This window comes from Pyricularia pennisetigena, assembly GCF_004337985.1.
Source record: "Pyricularia pennisetigena strain Br36 chromosome 4 map unlocalized Pyricularia_pennisetigena_Br36_Scf_11, whole genome shotgun sequence".
Lineage (NCBI taxonomy): Eukaryota > Fungi > Ascomycota > Sordariomycetes > Magnaporthales > Pyriculariaceae > Pyricularia > Pyricularia pennisetigena.
This window is the reverse complement of record NW_021940923.1, coordinates 277,926-295,460: the sequence shown is the minus strand read 5'-3', so window position 1 is coordinate 295,460 and position 17,535 is coordinate 277,926. Positions and strand designations below refer to the sequence as shown.

General features: G+C 49.9%; 4 protein-coding genes across 4 annotated transcripts; 3 read left to right on the top strand and 1 right to left on the bottom strand.

Moving 5' to 3' along the window:
• Positions 1-1,906: 1,906 nt before the first annotated feature.
• Positions 1,907-2,735, top strand: PpBr36_10721 (uncharacterized protein; the record flags this gene model as incomplete). The annotated part of the gene is made up of 2 exons (XM_029897830.1): positions 1,907-2,199; positions 2,333-2,735. 2 exons carry the CDS (start codon positions 1,907-1,909, stop codon positions 2,733-2,735), a joined length of 696 nt encoding a protein of 231 aa, XP_029743902.1.
• Positions 2,736-3,407: 672 nt separating this feature from the next.
• PpBr36_10720 (uncharacterized protein) lies at positions 3,408-4,274 on the bottom strand (the record flags this gene model as incomplete). The annotated part of the gene is made up of 3 exons (XM_029897829.1): positions 3,408-3,729; positions 3,880-4,109; positions 4,236-4,274. 3 exons carry the CDS (start codon positions 4,272-4,274, stop codon positions 3,408-3,410), a joined length of 591 nt encoding a protein of 196 aa, XP_029743901.1.
• Positions 4,275-8,273: 3,999 nt separating this feature from the next.
• Positions 8,274-9,913, top strand: PpBr36_10719 (uncharacterized protein; the record flags this gene model as incomplete). Its single annotated transcript, XM_029897828.1, has 4 exons — positions 8,274-8,539; positions 8,612-9,408; positions 9,600-9,702; positions 9,886-9,913. 4 exons carry the CDS (start codon positions 8,274-8,276, stop codon positions 9,911-9,913), a joined length of 1,194 nt encoding a protein of 397 aa, XP_029743756.1.
• Positions 9,914-12,517: 2,604 nt separating this feature from the next.
• PpBr36_10718 (uncharacterized protein) lies at positions 12,518-13,882 on the top strand (the record flags this gene model as incomplete). Its single annotated transcript, XM_029897827.1, has 2 exons — positions 12,518-12,562; positions 12,737-13,882. The coding sequence occupies 2 exons, from the start codon at positions 12,518-12,520 to the stop codon at positions 13,880-13,882; spliced, it is 1,191 nt and encodes a 396-aa protein (XP_029743757.1).
• Between the last annotated feature and the right edge of the window lie 3,653 nt (positions 13,883-17,535).

The window sequence follows — 17,535 nt, the reverse complement described above, 5'->3', positions numbered from 1 at the left end:
TTTTTTTTTTTTTTTTTTTTTTGGCTAAATAAGCCGCTATGAAATTGCTCATCAATTCAAAGAACGTCACCGTCCAGGACTTGAGTTTGACTGGTGGAAGATTTTTCCAGTGTTTCGGGACGTACAAGGACTGAACCAACGGGCAATATCCTTGGCCGACTGCTCGGTCAAATAACGCTGAAAAAAAAAGTCTCCGCTCAGTGCGCGCAATGGCAAAGCAAATTGGGAATCCAATCAATCGCCCATGTGACTTGGGACGACATGATTTCGCCTCGATGCCGACTTCGTTTTGTGGAAACAGGGACGCAACACACGTCAGCTTTTTTCCAATTGCAGAAGGACGGGAGAAAGAACAGAATGGGTAAAAAAAAATTAAAGAAAAAAAAAAAAAAAGGCTCTTTTAACCATCCATTTGCATACTGAAACGGTTGCATATTGGCAATTTCGCAGAGCGGCAGCGATCGCCAAGAGTACCGGCTTTCCTTTTAGGCTATTCTCAAAAAAACATGGAGTATTGCATGCGCGAGTCCGGGGTGCATGCGACTCGAGTGGCGACTGCGGTGCATCACGTCCCGATGCAACGACAATTCTTTCAGTATTTCGCGGGGGTCAGAAGAGGGGAAGAGTGATGTTCGGGTGGGTGGGAGATGTAAAACCTGCAGCATCATTAATGCGATAATTGATGCTGAGGGTACTCAGGACGCTGCGACTGGGGGTTTTCAGCTGAATATTCTGTGACATTATCAGGCCCCCAGCCATGTTACGAATCCCAACAACACAGTAATTGGGGGGGAGAATTTTTCAAGGTAAAAGGCGTATACGCGAGACACTTATGACTACAAGACCCCACAGCAACCAGAATTGACGATATGGAAGCCAGGGATAAGTGGTGAGAGGGAGCCTATAGCTGCCTGCTTTCCACAGACAGATTAGCCTAGACTACCGTAGTCTAGATCAGACTGGTGCTAATCCATATAGAGACAATCTATCTGAGCGATTTTATGTTCCGTGTCCTCGCGTGGAAATATGCAATATGCAAGAGATGGCCCGGTACCACACATCATCGCGCCCAAATGACGCCCGAATGCATCCTTTTCATTAATTGCTGTCCATCTCCCGAAAACAAGCCTTTGCCAATGAAGCACCAAGACCAACTGCCGCCTCGGCATGCAGACGCGAATGCACTCGCCAAGGCCAGCCTCATTGCTTGTCAAACAGCACTGGATGTGAAAATCGACAGTAATGTATACTTGTCTCGAGTGCACTCCTATGAAGCTTCCTATTTACTGTACGCAGGTCGCTGCAAAGACCATTTACATGATACGCGACATATAGCATGGAGATAAATCGAGTTGATAGGGTAACTGGACGTTCAGGGACATTCATCTCTGGCAAGACATCTTGCGAAGCACTGTTCTAGATCATTCGGGTCGGTGGGGAGACAGCATATCACACTAGCGTGACGATCCAGACGAGATTTCAGGGGCTTTTGGGGAGTTCCAACACAGCGCATTAAGCCCTTCCCGTCCCCTGTTTTTTTCGTCATCGGAAGCCTCCGGGTTTTCCATAATAGGTGCAAGTTACAGAAACAATGTATCCATATCGGCACACCTCGCACCCCTTTGGGACCGGATATAGACCGATACATCACAGATATTGGTAATATATCAACCCCCGGTTAATATCCTCCTGGTGATGAACCATCGCCACTCTCCTCAGCTTATAAAAAGGGCTCGACATTCGCCAAGGCCATTCCCTCCAGAAAACCCCCCCTCCTTTTCCCTCCCTCACCCTTCGCCATCCCGACAAGGTCTCGATCGCTGTTGTTTCCTCTCCCTGACAAGCACCTGCCCAGCAACAAAAAAACAAAGTCTCCTTCGTCTTTTCCCGCGCAAAGCATCTCACAATGGTCTCCTTCACCACCCTCCTCGTCGCCGCCACGGCCGCCCTCGTCTCGGCCAACCCGGTCCCGCCCTCCATTGACGAGATGCGCGAGATTTACATGAAGTCGCGCGATCTCCAGGCCCGCGGCGGCACGCCCAGCGCCACGGGGACTCACGACGGCTTCTACTACTCCTGGTGGACCGACAACAACGCCCAGGCCACGTACACCAACAACGCCGGAGGGAGCTACAGCATTACGTGGTCGGGCAACGGCAACCTCGTGGGAGGCAAGGGATGGAACCCTGGAAGTGCTCGGTATGTCCTGCCGTGTTGGCATTTTATTTATATATGTATGTATGTATATATATATATATATATATATACATACATACATAGAGCTACATCACAAGACAGCGTACTAACACGGCTACATCAACCCCTGCCGCAGCAACGTCACCTACTCCGCCGACTACCGCCCGAACGGCAACTCGTACCTGTCCGTCTACGGCTGGACGCGCAACCCGCTCGTCGAGTACTACGTGGTGGAGAACTTTGGCACGTACGACCCGTCGTCGCAGGCGTCGCGCAAGGGCACCATCAACGTCGACGGCGCCACGTACCAGGTCGCCCAGTCGACGCGCACCAACCAGCCGTCCATCGACGGCACCCGCACCTTTCAGCAGTACTGGTCCGTCCGCCAGCAGAAGCGGTCCTCGGGCACCGTCGACATGAAGAAGCACTTTGACGCCTGGGCCTCCATGGGCATGAAGCTCGGCACCCACGACTACCAGATCGTCGCCACCGAGGGCTACTTTAGCAGCGGCTCCTCGACCGTCACCATCCAGCGGTAGATTGGTCTTTTTGTGGGGGTTTGGCAACATGAATGGTGGTCGGCGCAATGCGTCGTGTGTGAAAAAAAAAAAAAAAAAAAAAAAAAAAAAAAAAAAAAAATCACCTTCTTGTCTTTCTTTTAGCCTGTTTATACCAGATGACAGTATTCATAGTCTTGCCCAGTTTTGGCAAAGCAACCTGGTATATTGATTGCATATTTAAGTGATCGAAGAGTATTCTTTTGGCGAACTGCATGTGCTGCAACGGACCGTGAATGTATTAGCTTAGGCGACTGATTTCCCTTTCGAGAAAATGATGGCGACATTGACAGTAACAAAGCCACGCATGGTGTGGTAACCTGTGCATCTGCTTTTGGATGTGTTCACAATTACCCACAGTCACCTAGCCGATTCCACGACTTGCGCCCTCCCAGCCTTGCCTAGGAGTGGCTATCGAGCGAATTCATCATATAGAAACTCATGACCCGATGTCCATTCTAACCATATAATGGCGTGTTTGACAATAACCCTCATAAAGAAAGGCATAGTAGATGAATGGATGCAAAAATTCCCGTCTTCTACAAAAGACACGCACGACAAGAAACCGAGGTAGGTATCAAGACCAAACTTCCACTCAAAAACCTCACATGACCAAGTCGAAAGCCCCTACCCGTCTACGTCCCCACTACTAAATCAGACAACAGCAGCTGGCTGAGGGTTGTTGCCGACGGTCTTGTACAGCTCTCTAAGCTGAAAGGCCTCGTGGCCACCCTCTGGAACCTCGCCGACCACCCGGGCGGGCTGCCCTGCCACGATGCTGAAGCTAGGCACTACCGTGTTGGGGGCGATGACGGCGCCGTCCAGCACGCGCACGTAGTCCTTGATGACCACCAAGTCGCCCACCACGGCGTCGTGGCCGATGTGGACGTAACTCCCGACTGAGGCGGCCGAGACGACGGTCCGCTCGCCCACGAAGACGTGGTCGCCGATGCGGAGGGGGATGTGGGTGAATATTCTGTAGGAGGAGAGTGGGGGGGTAAATGGTCAATCGGGGTTGGGCTTTCAAAGCGGGGGCAGAAAAATGAAACATGAAAGAAGAGACGAAAAAAAGGGGGAGGGTTAAGGAAGAAAACACACAAGGAAAGATGATACCATATCCACTCACCCTTTATGCAGCCTCGACGGCGGCTTCAAACATGACCCCCGACTCAAAAAACAGTAGCGACCGATGGCGACGGCCGTCTTGCTCTCCGAAGACGACGACGAGCCCGAGGTCGACGTGCGAGTCAAGTCACCTCGGATCATAACCTCTGGCTGGATCACGGTCTTGCCACCCAGCATGATGTTCTGGGTGCCGACGAGAACAGCCTTGCGAGATACCTTGTTGCCCGTGTCCTATTTTTTTATTTTATTTTTGTCGCCGTTTCGCAAAGCGTCAGCTGCATGACCCGTTGGCGGGGACGCCGCGGAAAGAGCGGGATGGAATGTGATGAGAAATTGTCAAATCGTCAAAAGACTGACCGTCTCAATGTACTCTCCACGCGGTGGGCGGCGAGACATTGTGAGGGAGGCGGCGTAGGGCCGGAGGTCCTTCAACCTATTGTTTGCTCAAGCCTTGATCGTCTATCGTGCGAATTGTGGTCTTGTTTCCGGGTCATTGTTGCCCACGGCCGCTTTCGCTTTGGTTGCGAACGCGTGGATTGCTGAGCGGAGTGGAGCTCGATGTTCTGATGGAGGGGCGCGAGCTCACGTGATTCTTGGAATTCTAAGTCACGTGGAATGTTGGTTGCGTGCTTCCTTGCTGCTGTTTGCCATTTGAGGAATGCTGGTGTCGGCACGAAAAAACCTGGAGCCTCGATGAACCCGCCTCAATGAACCCACCAAGTAAACAATGGCACGCAAGGGAAACCAGTGAAACAAACAAAACGCGCGTGCACTGAAACAAAGACATCATGAAGCAAACGACCGCCCCCCCGGCAGGTGCGAGGTCTTCATTCTTTTTTTCAACACCATGATCCCCTGCGGCCTTTTGCTAGTTTGCACAAGACGATTATTTGCCAAGAAGCAAAGGCATCTCGTCAACGGATTGACAGCGCCGATCAGGTCTAGATTCAACAGTGAACAAAGAAAGGGAGACTAAGAGCGGGAATTTGCCGTCGATGAAAGTTGCACTAGAACAAGTAAAGAATCGCAGATGGAAAAGCCGGAAATCTCACCGCAGACAGAATATCAGTGCGCTCATCAAGGCGATCAGAGCGTGTGTGTACTGTATCCGGGCGCATTCAGATTTCGAAATAGCAACCGAGCTGTGCGCTTTGGGTGCGGGCCGACCCCTCCTTCCAAAATGCTGGCAGCAACAACGGCGGTGGTATTAAAATTTCTTGGCCTTTTTTTTTTCGAAATTTGTTTTCCTATTAAGTCGTAGAGACATGACGCGGTCCGAGAGTACATGAAATGCTACCCGCCAAAGCCCCCTCGAGAAAAAAAAAAAAAAAAAAAAAAAGCCCAACGAGTTCAAATAGATTGTCCGAGATACCGTTTGACTCGGTCCCTGCATGGACTTGTTGCACATGCTGAAAACCAAATAAAAACCCCGTCGCCCGCAAATGATCAAGGACTGCCTGCGGTCTTTGCGAATAGTCTACAGACAGTATACTACCGTATAGATGTCCCACGGAGCCGGGACGCGGGGCCTGTTTGTTTCCAGCAAGATTAAAGTATTAAGCAAGCGAGAATAATGCGGTAAAACCCCTCACCAAAAGAAGGCAATTCCTTGGTTTTTGCCAACGCCCGAGTGGGACGATACGTGGGGAAATTAAGTTCTAGAGCACGGATATGTTTTTTTTTTTTTCTTTTTTTTTTTTTTTTGTTGTTTGTTTCTGCCCTGTAAGTCCAAAAACCAGTCAAACTTGTTTTGGAAGATTTGGAGGCCATTTCTTCATTTCTTCATCTCGACGTCAAGATTAACGGCGTGGAGAACTGGACCCTGCCAAACACATCACTGCCGTCTTTGGTGACGGGTCCGATCCCAAGAGGGTCTGGAACCATTTCGCTCGCGTCTCGAATCTCTTGGGTTGTATAGATGACGGAGATTAAGTAGAACTCCCTTGGCTTGAGCTGCAAATCCTATCCAGAATGACAGATGGGCGGGGGGGTTTTTTAGCATTATTATTGTTGTGTTTGTTATCGCTTACTATGATTATTATTTTCGCTGCTCTCATCAAATCTTGCGTTATTTTTCATGTGGCCACAGAGTAGATCATTCCCTGTTGGCATTTCTGCAGCTTCCGTTCTGTTTTGCGACTTTGCTGACATCAGTCGTAAGCCAAAAAGTGGCCATGGATGTCAGTTTTCGCCCCACATGCACTTAATTCCATCTTGTCATCAAAAGTCTTTCCCTTTTTTGTCCCTAGGCCCGGGACTTGATGTTGCGTCAGGGAGGGGGGAAAAAAGGGAGATGCGGCGCAATGGTACCATCAACAAAGAGCAAGGCGCCATCGTCCCGTACTTGCATGGTATCCCTCGGTGGAGAATGAGATCATGAATTCACTGGCGGCATCACAGTGAAGAAAAGCGCGTCCTGTACAGCTATCTTGAACCTTGAACGCCAAAGTGGTGGCGATGCTTGCCAAGTTCCGATTCTCAGCCAGAGCCGAGAACAATCGGGACTTGCAGCGCCCACATCTGTTCTACAGAGCACATTTACTTGCCTACACCCCCGCGCCATCTGACCCCCCTTAAATCGGAAAGGGTGCTACTAAATGAGCAATGGTGAAACAAGCCAGTGGAATTGGGATTATGCTTGTTCGCCTGGGCATTGCTTTTTCTGCACTTGAATGAGATCTCGGCCCTGGTGCGATTTTAGGAATCTTTTGCTTGAAACCTCCGATGATCTTATTATTATGGCAGGGATTTCTTCCCAGATTCCAGTTTGCGCGGTTTTTTTTTTTATATTTTTATTTTGGTCTTGGCTTATACTGTAATTAGGCTACAGTGAATTGGTGGTTGGATGAACTGCATTTAGACAAATGGTTTCCACCCCTTACCTTGTCTGTTACCCCATATAATTATCTTTGCCATGGTATCCAAGATTTGTGTCTTTTTGATGGGGACGAGAGATTGGATGACATGTGGGACGGGTAAAACTAAGTTTTATTCATCAAAAAAGATGGGATGAACGAAAAAGCAACCAGGTACTGTACTTCAGCAGGGTATCCAGAACTAGTGGAACTAACGACCTGAGTCTGGCGTCGACGAATTCACCGAGATCGATCCCAGCCCAGGTGTCGAGAGAGATGCTGGTAGTTATTTTAGGGACTTCGCCCCCATCCCAGGTGACCCCTACTCAGCAAGTCATTGTCAGGCCGGTTGTTCGCATTGCATCGCTTCATGATGTTGGTACTCGCTAAAGGTGCCAACCCTCGCCCAGACTCGTCGCCAACGACGACAAGAAGGAACATCAATCACGGGGGGAGTGGACTATTTCCCAAGGTGAAAGAAAGAGAGACGGGGGGCCATTTTCCCAGACGGATGCCAGGCCGCCAACCAGATGGCGCCTTGGCGAAGTGCCGCCCACTCTACCAATTTCCCCTGCATGAGACGCCTAGTCCCCGCCCCGGGCGCCGATCCCTCAATTCATATGCGTGAAACGTGGAGCTCCTCCCCGAGATGGAGATGCAACCTTGTCAACCCTTAATTAGGAGGAGCGGCAAGGCACTTGCTGATCCCAGTTCCTGGCGTGAGTGGCTGCTGTGGTCTCTTTGATGGATTGCAGGCGACGTATGAGGATGCTGCTTACATGACGAAATGCCTCCTGCGGGAAAAGCCAAGGCGAATACCATTTTCCATGCCCCGTCTACGCCTCCCGCTCACAAAAAGCAACTAGATACAACTCCAGACGGCGACATAGTGGTAACCGCCAAGGAAAAAAAGAAAAAAAAAAAAAAAAAAGGTTGATTCGATTGTATGCAACACCATGGTCACACCATCAACCGTATCAGAACAATTACAGCTCATCCCACCATGGTTTCTGGTTATATCAGCCAGGCTTACCTCATTTACTCATCACGCGTTGTAGATTGATTGGGAATCCAGTGGAGGTCAGGCACAAAATTAGCGCCACAGTCCCCCCAATCCCAGCTTGCCCCAGTACAAACAGTATTTACCGCACCACTGGACGCCTCCAAGGGGTAACTGCAGCAAACAGCAAGTAGCACAGGAGTTCAGGTCAGGGACCAAAAAAAAAAAAAAACCCCTTCAAGCCCTCGACGCTAGGAAATTGGAACGGATCCAGGCGCAAAGTGTCCACAAGCTCGGGAAAGTTCGTTGGTCTGGATGTTTGCCAAGGTTGCCAGGCTTTTTTTATTTTATTTTATCTTATTTTTCTGGGCTGTTGTAAGAGGATCTCCACTGGGCAACGAAATAGAACTAGGACGAACCTAGAGACCGGGGGGCCCGGCCTTCCACACTACGGCTTTCCGTCCCTTGGCTGGGGTATGGTAGGGCAAACGTAACGTCAGGGCTTTTTTGGAATAAAGATAGCTGTTCACGCCCCCAACCATGGCGATCTTTTTTGTCGGTTGGATTTTCTTCTCTCTCTACTCACCGCACGGCCTCGACTGCCACCATTCACTCCTTTGTTATTTTTTTTCGCCAACAGCTAGAACGGCACACCTTTTATCGCGCAGAGCGCTGGAAACACTCATTTATCCAAGCTCGAAGCTTTGTTACCGGGAAGGAAAGAAGAAAGAAAGCAAGAATCTAGCCGCTCATTTCCCTCTATCCGACCATTCATCCTTCGTTTCTTCTGGTCGTTGTTTTTTTTTGTATCTTGGACGGCACAAAAAAACAAATAAACCAAACTACTCTCCCTCATAACAACCGTCCCTGAGAAACAGTCGAACGAACGCCTGCCTCCCTCCAAGACAGTCGCTTTCCAAGATGCAGCTCAGCACCAAGACCATCTTCGCCGTGGCCCTGCTGGCCACGCAGGCCATCGCCAGGCCCGCCCACGGCCACCGAGTCCGCAGGCACGCCAAGGGCCGCTTTGTCAAGTGCACGCGCCCCTCTCCCACGCCGGAGCCCGTCGCTGTCGTCGAGCCCGTGCCGACCTCTTCTCCGCCGGCTCCCTCGGCGCCGCCGGCCTCTGCCGTCGAGGCCGTCGTCGTGAAGCCCACTCCGACTCCGACTCCGACCCCGACGCCCGCCCCGACTCCAGAGACGAAGCCCGAGCCTCAGGTCGAGGCCAAGGTCGTCACCCCGACCCCGTCCCCATCCCCGACGCCCACGGTGCAGATTCTGCAGCAGCACGTACCGTCGCCCAAGCCTGAGACCAAGCAGCCCCAGCAGCAGCAGCAGCAAGATGACTACTCCAGCAGCAGCAGCAGCAGCGGGCTTAGCCAGGATTTCCAGGCCGGTCTGAGCAGCCACAACGCGGCGCGCGCCGCCGTCGGCCTGCCGCCGCTCAAGTACAACCAGGCGCTCGCGACCGAGGCCGCCGGCTACGCTCAGCAGCTCGTCGGCATCGGCTCGCTGCAGCACGCCGAGAACCGCAACGGCCACGGCGAGAACCTGTACTGGCAGTCCAACAGCGTCACCCCTTGCACCAACGCCGCCAACGCCTGGGCCAACGAGAAGGACTTGTACGGCGGACAGCCCGTCGGCCAGGGCAACTTTGGCGCGTACGGTCACTACAGTAAGTTTTTATGTCCCGCTAGTCGTGCTTTTTTGTGCGACTCTAGTCCTGCCACTCTTTTGTCGCACTTTGTCCCTTGTCTATACGAGGGCTGGATATTGTTTCATGTTGTGCGACGAAAATGGCTTGGTGGCTAGTCAACCTCTGGGATGATTTGCATTTGCTGACTCCATCTCCCCCCGTCATCACAGCTCAAATGATCTGGAAGACCACCACTGAAGTCGGTTTCGGCACGGCCACTGACGGCAACGGCGGCATCTATGTTGTCGCCCGTTACAACCCCGCCGGCAACATGTAAGTTTTTTTTTTTTTTTTTCCTCCCAGGCCAGGTGCTATGAAAGCTTCTTTGCCCTTCCGTCCAATCATTCCTTGGCAAGAAATGCGAATACATCGGATGATGGGACGCGAGGGGGGTGAAGGCAGGGAAATCCAAATCGCGTTTTCAGTGGCTAACCATGTTTTCTCTGCTTACCACAGGTTGGGCCAGACGCCCACTTCGGCCTAAGGAAGAGCTAGTACCTGCTAGCTGGGCTTCCCATAACAAACGTGCATTCTGGCCCATTTGGTGGCTAATGCTTCTCTTTTTTTGTCGTGTTCGTTTCTTCTTCAAACTTCTTTGAACTGACGCCATCGTCTTCTTCCTTTTTTTTTTTTTATCCGATTACTTTTTTTTTCCTTGGCTTGGGTTTATCGGTTTCAATCCAATGCCGAGGGGACTCGTTTCCCTTCTTTTGTTTGGTCAAAGCAAGAAAAAAAAGGTTGGGTTTTCGTCGTATGCGACAGGAAAGAAACCAACTGGAGCTAAGGGAGAAAAAAATACCTAACCGACCAACCAACCAATCAACCAATCAACCAACCAAAGCAAAAGAAATAACCAAAACCAAGGAAAAAAACAAAGCCTGGGCGCCAATTGCGCCAATCTCCCACCTTTCCGCTTCTTCCCCTTTTTTTCTTTTGTCCCCCATTTACCCGATCCCCCTTGGCTTTGCTCACTTGGAAATTGCGCCGAGTCTATAGCAGTCAACGGCGTCGAACGGGCCACTGACGACTGTTTTTCTGCGACGGTCGGTCGCCTCTTGGAATCGGGCGTGGCCGAGGGCTACATGGGACGAGAAATTGTTGGGACAGCGGCCAAAGCAGGAGATCCGATTACCTTTCCTCTGTACATATTTTACTCTTCTCTTCTATCTTTCCTTTTCTACCCTGCTCGTCTCTCGATTTTCTACAATATAACGAGAGTTGAGTTTTTTTTTTTTTTTTCTTTCAACATTCGGTTCGGAGGGGAAACATGCGGCGTTTTTTATTTTTGATGGTTTGATTAGCTGTATGTAAAATACACATCTAGGTACCTTACCTACCTATCATGCATTACAAGTGTTTACGACGCAATTGAACGAAAGTCCCTTTGCAAACCGCCGCCAAGTGCTTCATCTAAATAGGTTGGTCGGTAGGCGATTACGACGCCGCCGGTGCATTCGCGTTCAGCACAGCCACGGGGGGCTCCGCCCTGTCATTCGACACAACTCCCCTCATCTCCGGAGACGGCAGGAAGAATTCATCCGTTCCGTGGAGAAAATGATTTTGTTCTGTGCGAATTCACCGACGGACCACGCACGACAAAAAAACGCCGGGGAACGACGATCATGCCTGGTCGCCTCGGCTGTCACTAGGTCGTTTACCGTACACATTTCGTCTTCTTCAATTGGCCAGTTTAGTTCGGGTGCACTGGCTGCCGAGCCGCTGGTGCTGACTTGTGATTTTTTTCCCTGGTAGGCCAGATTGTGCTCTTCTCAAACATCATTGGCCGTATCGTTCCGACGTGGTGGGTAAGAAGGTTCAAGTAAAGGCTCTGCTGGTTCTGGGCGAAATCTTGCGTGTGACCATCTCGAAAATTGACACCTCATTCAAGCCATCGGCGAGCAGGAAAAAAGTGGGCTGGCCATTCCTTGGTGCTATGGTAGGTGTAGACATGATTCAGGAGGGGATGCTTTCTTTGTCATGTGTGTGCCGACGTGTAAAGTACAGGGCTGGCTGACCGTTAGAGTTTGTTGTTTGCGCTCCTGCCATCGAAAAAAATGATTCTTTTTCTTGTCTGTCGTGGGCAATTTTTTATTCTTTTTTAGATGGTCTTCCCGCCCCCCCTTCTATACCTGCATGTACCTGATCTAATCATGTCTAATGACGGCACGAGTTGTACGTTCGGACGGTGATGAAAAGAAAAACCCACGTTTACGCTTCGGTTGATTGAATACCTATACCATACATAGCATCACCACCACCCATCTAACCAAATTTCATCCAAGTTCATCCAAACTTGTACAGAGTAGAAGTAGATACGAACGAACTTCGGCTCACTCTTTATATTGAATAAGCAAGCACATCAATCATCAGCTGTCAGCACAGGTCGGCGTCGTACGCAACGATATATTTAGTCTTTTTTTTAACCTCTTTTGATGGGAGCTCCACTCAAGGCAACCCTGTCGATCCTCGGCGCCCTCTTGTCGCTGTACACGCACGTGTTGCTGGGCTTACTGGTGCTACTTTGCTTCGATGTTTACCGTGGCCGGCCGACGTTGGGGCACGTCCAAGAAGAGATAAAAACCGGGACCGAATTACTCATCGGAGGAAACATGTTCGTCGGAAAGACGCACCAGACGCATGAGGCGACCACAAAGTTACAAGCGGCCGACTTTTCCGACTTTTCGTCGACGTTGCTGAAACAGTAGGTTGTATCGGGAAGCTAGACGACGTACGTACAACCCTGTTTCATCCACACTTTTCTATGGTGTGTGTTCCCTCCCCGCTCCACCAAACTCACTCACTCTACCGCCCTTGGCCCCCCCGGATGCCGACCGGTACGGTACAGGGCAGTAAGCTGGGGGAACCTGCAGGTGGGGTAGGGTACCTTGAAAAGGTTCAATTGCCCAGCTTTTTTGTTGACTTTTGGAGCATTAGTTGCTCTCTGGACAGGTTTGATGTTTTATCGTCCTGGAGTTGCGCGTGCTTAAGATTGGGCGTCTTTTGTTTTCTTCTTCTCTTTTTTTTTTTAGTTTCTTTTAAGAGAGGCGACAATTCAAAAACAAAAAAAAGACCAAAAAACCCAACGACCATGGATTCAAAATCTTTAGCTTCTCGTTTCGGCGAGCTTGTTAGTGTAAGTGGCCTATGCCTATCTATTTTCAATGTGTCCCCGCGCGCCCAACCCAATTGGCTTCTTGGCACGCAATCCTTCCGAACCAAAAAAAAAAAAAAAAAAGAGCACATCTCAACGAACGTCAAACAACCCACCTCTCAAGCTAACGTCGCTTTTTTTCGCCAAACCCTCCAGTTCCTCTCCTCCGTCAAGGGCGACCTCTCAAACGTAACGGGCCCCATCTCCTTCCTCGCCCCCTCCTCCGTCGTCGAGGTGGGCCACTGCTGGGCCGAGCGACCGCACGTCTTTGCCGCGCCGGGCACAGAAGCCGACCCCGCCCGCCGGGCCCTCCTGGTGCAGCGGCTCGTGCTCTCGGCGCTGCGCCCGCAGCTGTACGTGGCGGGGGCGCCCGGCACGTCGATCAAGAAGCCGCTCAACGCTTTCCTGGGCGAGGTTTTTTGCGCGTCGTGGTCGGACGAGCAGAACAAGGCCCGCACCCGCCTCGTGGCAGAGCAGGTCTCGCACCACCCGCCCATCACGGCCATGCACGTCTCGTCGGGAGAAGGCGAGGCCATGGTGCGCGCGGACGGCTACGCGCGCGTCGAGATGACCTTCAACGGCAACGTCAACATCCGGCAGGTCGGGCACGCCGTCGTCCGTGTCGAGCGCTACAAGGAGGACCACCTCTTCCCGCTGCCCGACGTCAAGGTCCGCGGCTTCCTGTCGGCGTGTCTGTACCCCGAGATCGTGGGCACGTACCACATCATCGGGTCGTCGGGCTACATCAGCGAGATCAAGTTCAGCGGGGCCGGCGTGCTGCGGGGCAAGAGGAACAGCTTCGAGGCGCGGCTGTTCCACAAGGCCGACCCGAAAAAGACAATCTTCAAGACGGTCGGCTGCTGGAGCGAGGGCTGGACCGTCAAGGACCCCAAGGGCAGGACCGTCGACGAGTACGACGTCGAGGCCCTGGAGAACCTCCCCGCCGCCATGGAGCTGGCGCCGCTCGAGGAGCAGAGCCCCTGGGAGAGCCGCCGGGCCTGGGCCGGCGTCATTTCGAACCTCGGCCCGGGAGGCGACACGCGTGTGGCCGCCGCCGAGAAGACCAAGCTGGAGCAGGCGCAGCGGCGGATGCGCGCCCAGGAGAAGGAGCGCGGGGAGACGTGGGAGCCGCTGCTGTTTGCGAGCGGCAAGGGGGACGACCACGACGTCTTTCACCGCCTGACCGAGGGCACCGACTGGGAGCTCTGCGACGACCGGACAAAGGGCGTCTGGCGGATCAAGGGTGACGTGCTGGCCAAGACGGACAGGCCTGTCAGGGGGGAGCTGACGCCTCTTGGGTGAGAGGATTTACGACTGTATGCATGCCTTTTTCATGGTCATGTTCCTTCTTGGGTGGGGGGGGGTTTTCCTTTCTTGTTGTTCTTGTTTCCCTTTTTATTAATTTGGTCTACAGCGAAGGCGTTTTGCTCTTGGGAGTGGAGCTAGGTAAATGGCTTTTTTTCTTTTCTTTTTTTTTTTTTTTTTAATGATGGCGCATGTATTTATTTATGTATTAAAGGTATCTATCTATCTATAGAGCAGTCACGATTAACCTCTTTTGCAACACATGGCTACGCCCAAGGTATGCTGTGCCACCAAGCACCAGAATGGTTTCCACAATCGCCGTGGACGTTGGTTATGCATTGACCGCTCACCCTCATCTCCTTACCCGCAACACTTCTACTGCTTGTGTGGCCAGCAGTCCAGGTTCAACCGGTCACTGTATCGGATGGGCTATTAGCCTATTAGGTATCCTTTTGTCTTATGGTCTCTTATCCACTCAGTCTTATCGATGTAGTATATCGTCCCATTACCCTTTACCAAATGCCATCCCAAGATGGACAGCCAGGGGATTATGCTCTTGGTATAAAATTCAGTATGAGGAGCGACTTCAACGCCGGATGAGTTGCTGGCATCGACAAAGTCCGTCTTAATCGCTGAAGTCGCGATGTTGTAGATGTAACACTTAACAGGATAATTCGAATGTGCCTTCTCGGTAAGGCAATAATTCAAAAGGTAATCCAAGTTGGCCGATGTCGATATGAACGGGGAAGCCCAATACTTCACTGCGCCGGACCGAAAAGCCTTGTGTTGGGCGTACGTCATGGTATCGTCGATTCGATTACTAGCACAACCTCGACTGATAATCCCACCTTCTGCTTGTACGTCTTGTGGGTGGGTCCATTGCATTCGGAATAAAGGATCTGGAATTTCATCTCTGGAGTTTGATGGGCCGGCTGCAGTCCCAGTCAACGACGACGATAAAAGGAGGAGGACGGGGATGAACTTGGGGCCAAACATGGTTCCGTTGAGATTACGAGCTTGTTGTCAATTGTGAAAGTAACTTAGTACAAGTGAGTACATGTGAGCTCAACATATCAGAACTAGGATTCTAGGTCTTGTTGGGGAACAAACAAAAGAAAGAAAGAAAACAGAAAAAGAGTGTAGGTTGGTGCATGTGCAAAGGAGTGAAAAGCAAGAGGAGCACGACTACGTAGAACCTGACCACAAACACCAGAATTAATATCAATTCAAATTGTCACCCAAACATAATCGTCATATACAAGAGTCGTGGCCACTTACCTACTCGCTAATGCCAGCAAAATCTCGGCTTTATTCCACAACAATCACATTAAGCATACGCCGGTCAGCGTATTTGGAAGAATTGTGTTTTTTTTTCTTTTTTCTCTTCTTGTGTAATGTGCATCATGCGTTCTTTTCTTAGTGACATTGAACAATAGACAATATTGTAGACAGCCCAAACTATCCCCAGTTATGCCTCCCCCTGAGCAGGCGTCATTGCCATGGGGTGCTCGTCGGTCAGAGCGCGTCCAGCACGCCATCCATTCATCCCCATGCTGGGCGGCCGACTCGCCAACGTCTTCCCAGTCCGAACGAGTATCGGTTTTCCCGTTACCACCACTAGACTAGCAGACTCCTTACCGGTTATCAAAATCCCCTGAACCGGCGGATCCGCCGCCACCTCGCTTCGGCGCAACGAACCCTCCAACCCAGCCGTAGCAACACCCTGACCTCTCTTTGATATGATAAATGATTACCGACAGAAACAACAAGAAATTTCACCACAAAATCACGTAATCGCCCGTAGTGCCCGAAAGTGATGATTTTAATTATTTTGCAACTTTGCAAGAACGGTTCATTTTTGTTTACCGTCTAAAATTTAAAGAACATCGTATTTTAAGACTCCATCATATGGAAGCACGGCTTTTTTCTGTGAATAGCTTTTCTACCTGTGGATTGTTGAGCAGCAAATAACTTTACTTCAGTTGCTCTAAAACTTAAATTTAAGAGTCGATCAGCCCTTCACTCCAGTCACTGTAAATTCAGTCCAGTTCAAATGTTCAGTTGCTTCAACCCGTTGTGGCCTCATTTTGAGGAACAGGCTACCCGGTACCTTGATCGAAACAACTGCGTCGGTTCCCAACTAGGCGATAGGTTTCAATCACGCCGAAATCGCTTCTCTTCTCCTCTTTTTGCATCTCATTGCGCCCAACTTTGACTAACATCATTATTCAAATTGCCTTGCATGTTCCATCCTACAACTCATTATGGGGTTGACGTTACTTTTCCTGTGAAAATGCCACAGGCGCACTTGTTCAGGCCGGGTCCGCGAGCCGAAAGTTGGTATTCCATCCTGCCGTCTCAGGATCCGCCTTTGTGACTTCCCGGAGCTCTTGGTACGAGACTGATGGTAGTTTCTCCATTCGGGAGGGAGAAAAAAAGATACTCAACCTTGGCACCCAAAACCGCATCGCGGTCTTCACTTGTACAATGCCGACGTTACTGTGGATCTCAGCGTGCTGTTACTGCAGGGCGTTGGAGGTAGCGATAATCTACCTGATTGAAATTAACACATTGAGGACGAGCCGGGCGAGCTCGAGTGATCTGAGAAGGATTGGGCTTGGTGATTGTGTAAACAAACAAAGATCTAATTAATAACTGTGTTACGATCAAGGTATCGGGTAACCTGTTCTTAGGGTAAAGTACAGTGGGTTGAAGCAACTGAGCGTCTTGACTGGGTAACTGGGGTTCTCAATGACTGGGGTGAAGTTATAATCGTTCTCAAATAAATATTAAGGTTAACTAAAATTTAATTGCTGCTAAGCAATCCTAAAATCGAATTTATTTACATGGTAATAAGCGTATTTTATATAAATTATATTCCGAATGTGATTTCCCTTAATTTGTCACAAATCGCAGAAATTATTTCGCCTAATCTGTTGTAATCTTTTAAAGATTATTAAAATCACTTTTTTGGCGATTACGTGGCGTTACATAATTTTTCCTTTAAATAATCGATGTTTTATTATCGGCGATTTTTTTGGGCGAATGTCGTTAAAAAGGGTGTAACCCCGCCTGGCCTTATTAATACCGACCCATTTTATTTGGTCGTAATATTAGGTTTCCTTTTTTTTGGCTAAATCTTTTTAACTTTTAAATAGTTTGTATTCCTTTAATTTTTGTTTTTATTTTTATATTCCTTTTTTGCTAACTTTTTTACGTTATGTCTAATCGCGTAACCAAATTAAAATTTGGTCGTTCGTCGACAAAACGTCGCCACGTTCTCCTTTTTTCCCTATTATCGACCGATATTATCGAAATATTTTCCTGCAATCCCTATTATACCAAGGGCGTAATATTTTGTTAAATGTTTCCGCAGGATTTTGCTCGTTATATGGAATGCGTTCGTTCCAACCGTTTTGGTTGCGACGTATTGGGTTTATCCGCTGTTTAAATCCGTTATATTAATCGCCAGTATTCGAAACTGGATGCGGAGGTTAAAACGCTTAAAAAGCAGATTTACGCGCAATAAGCGAAATTGTTTCGTTTGCGAAAGCAAAAAAAATTGTAGTTTGAAAAAATAATGCAAATTATGTTTCGCGGGATTAATAATTTGGAAAAATTGGATCGCGTGGAGCGTAAGGAGGCAAAGC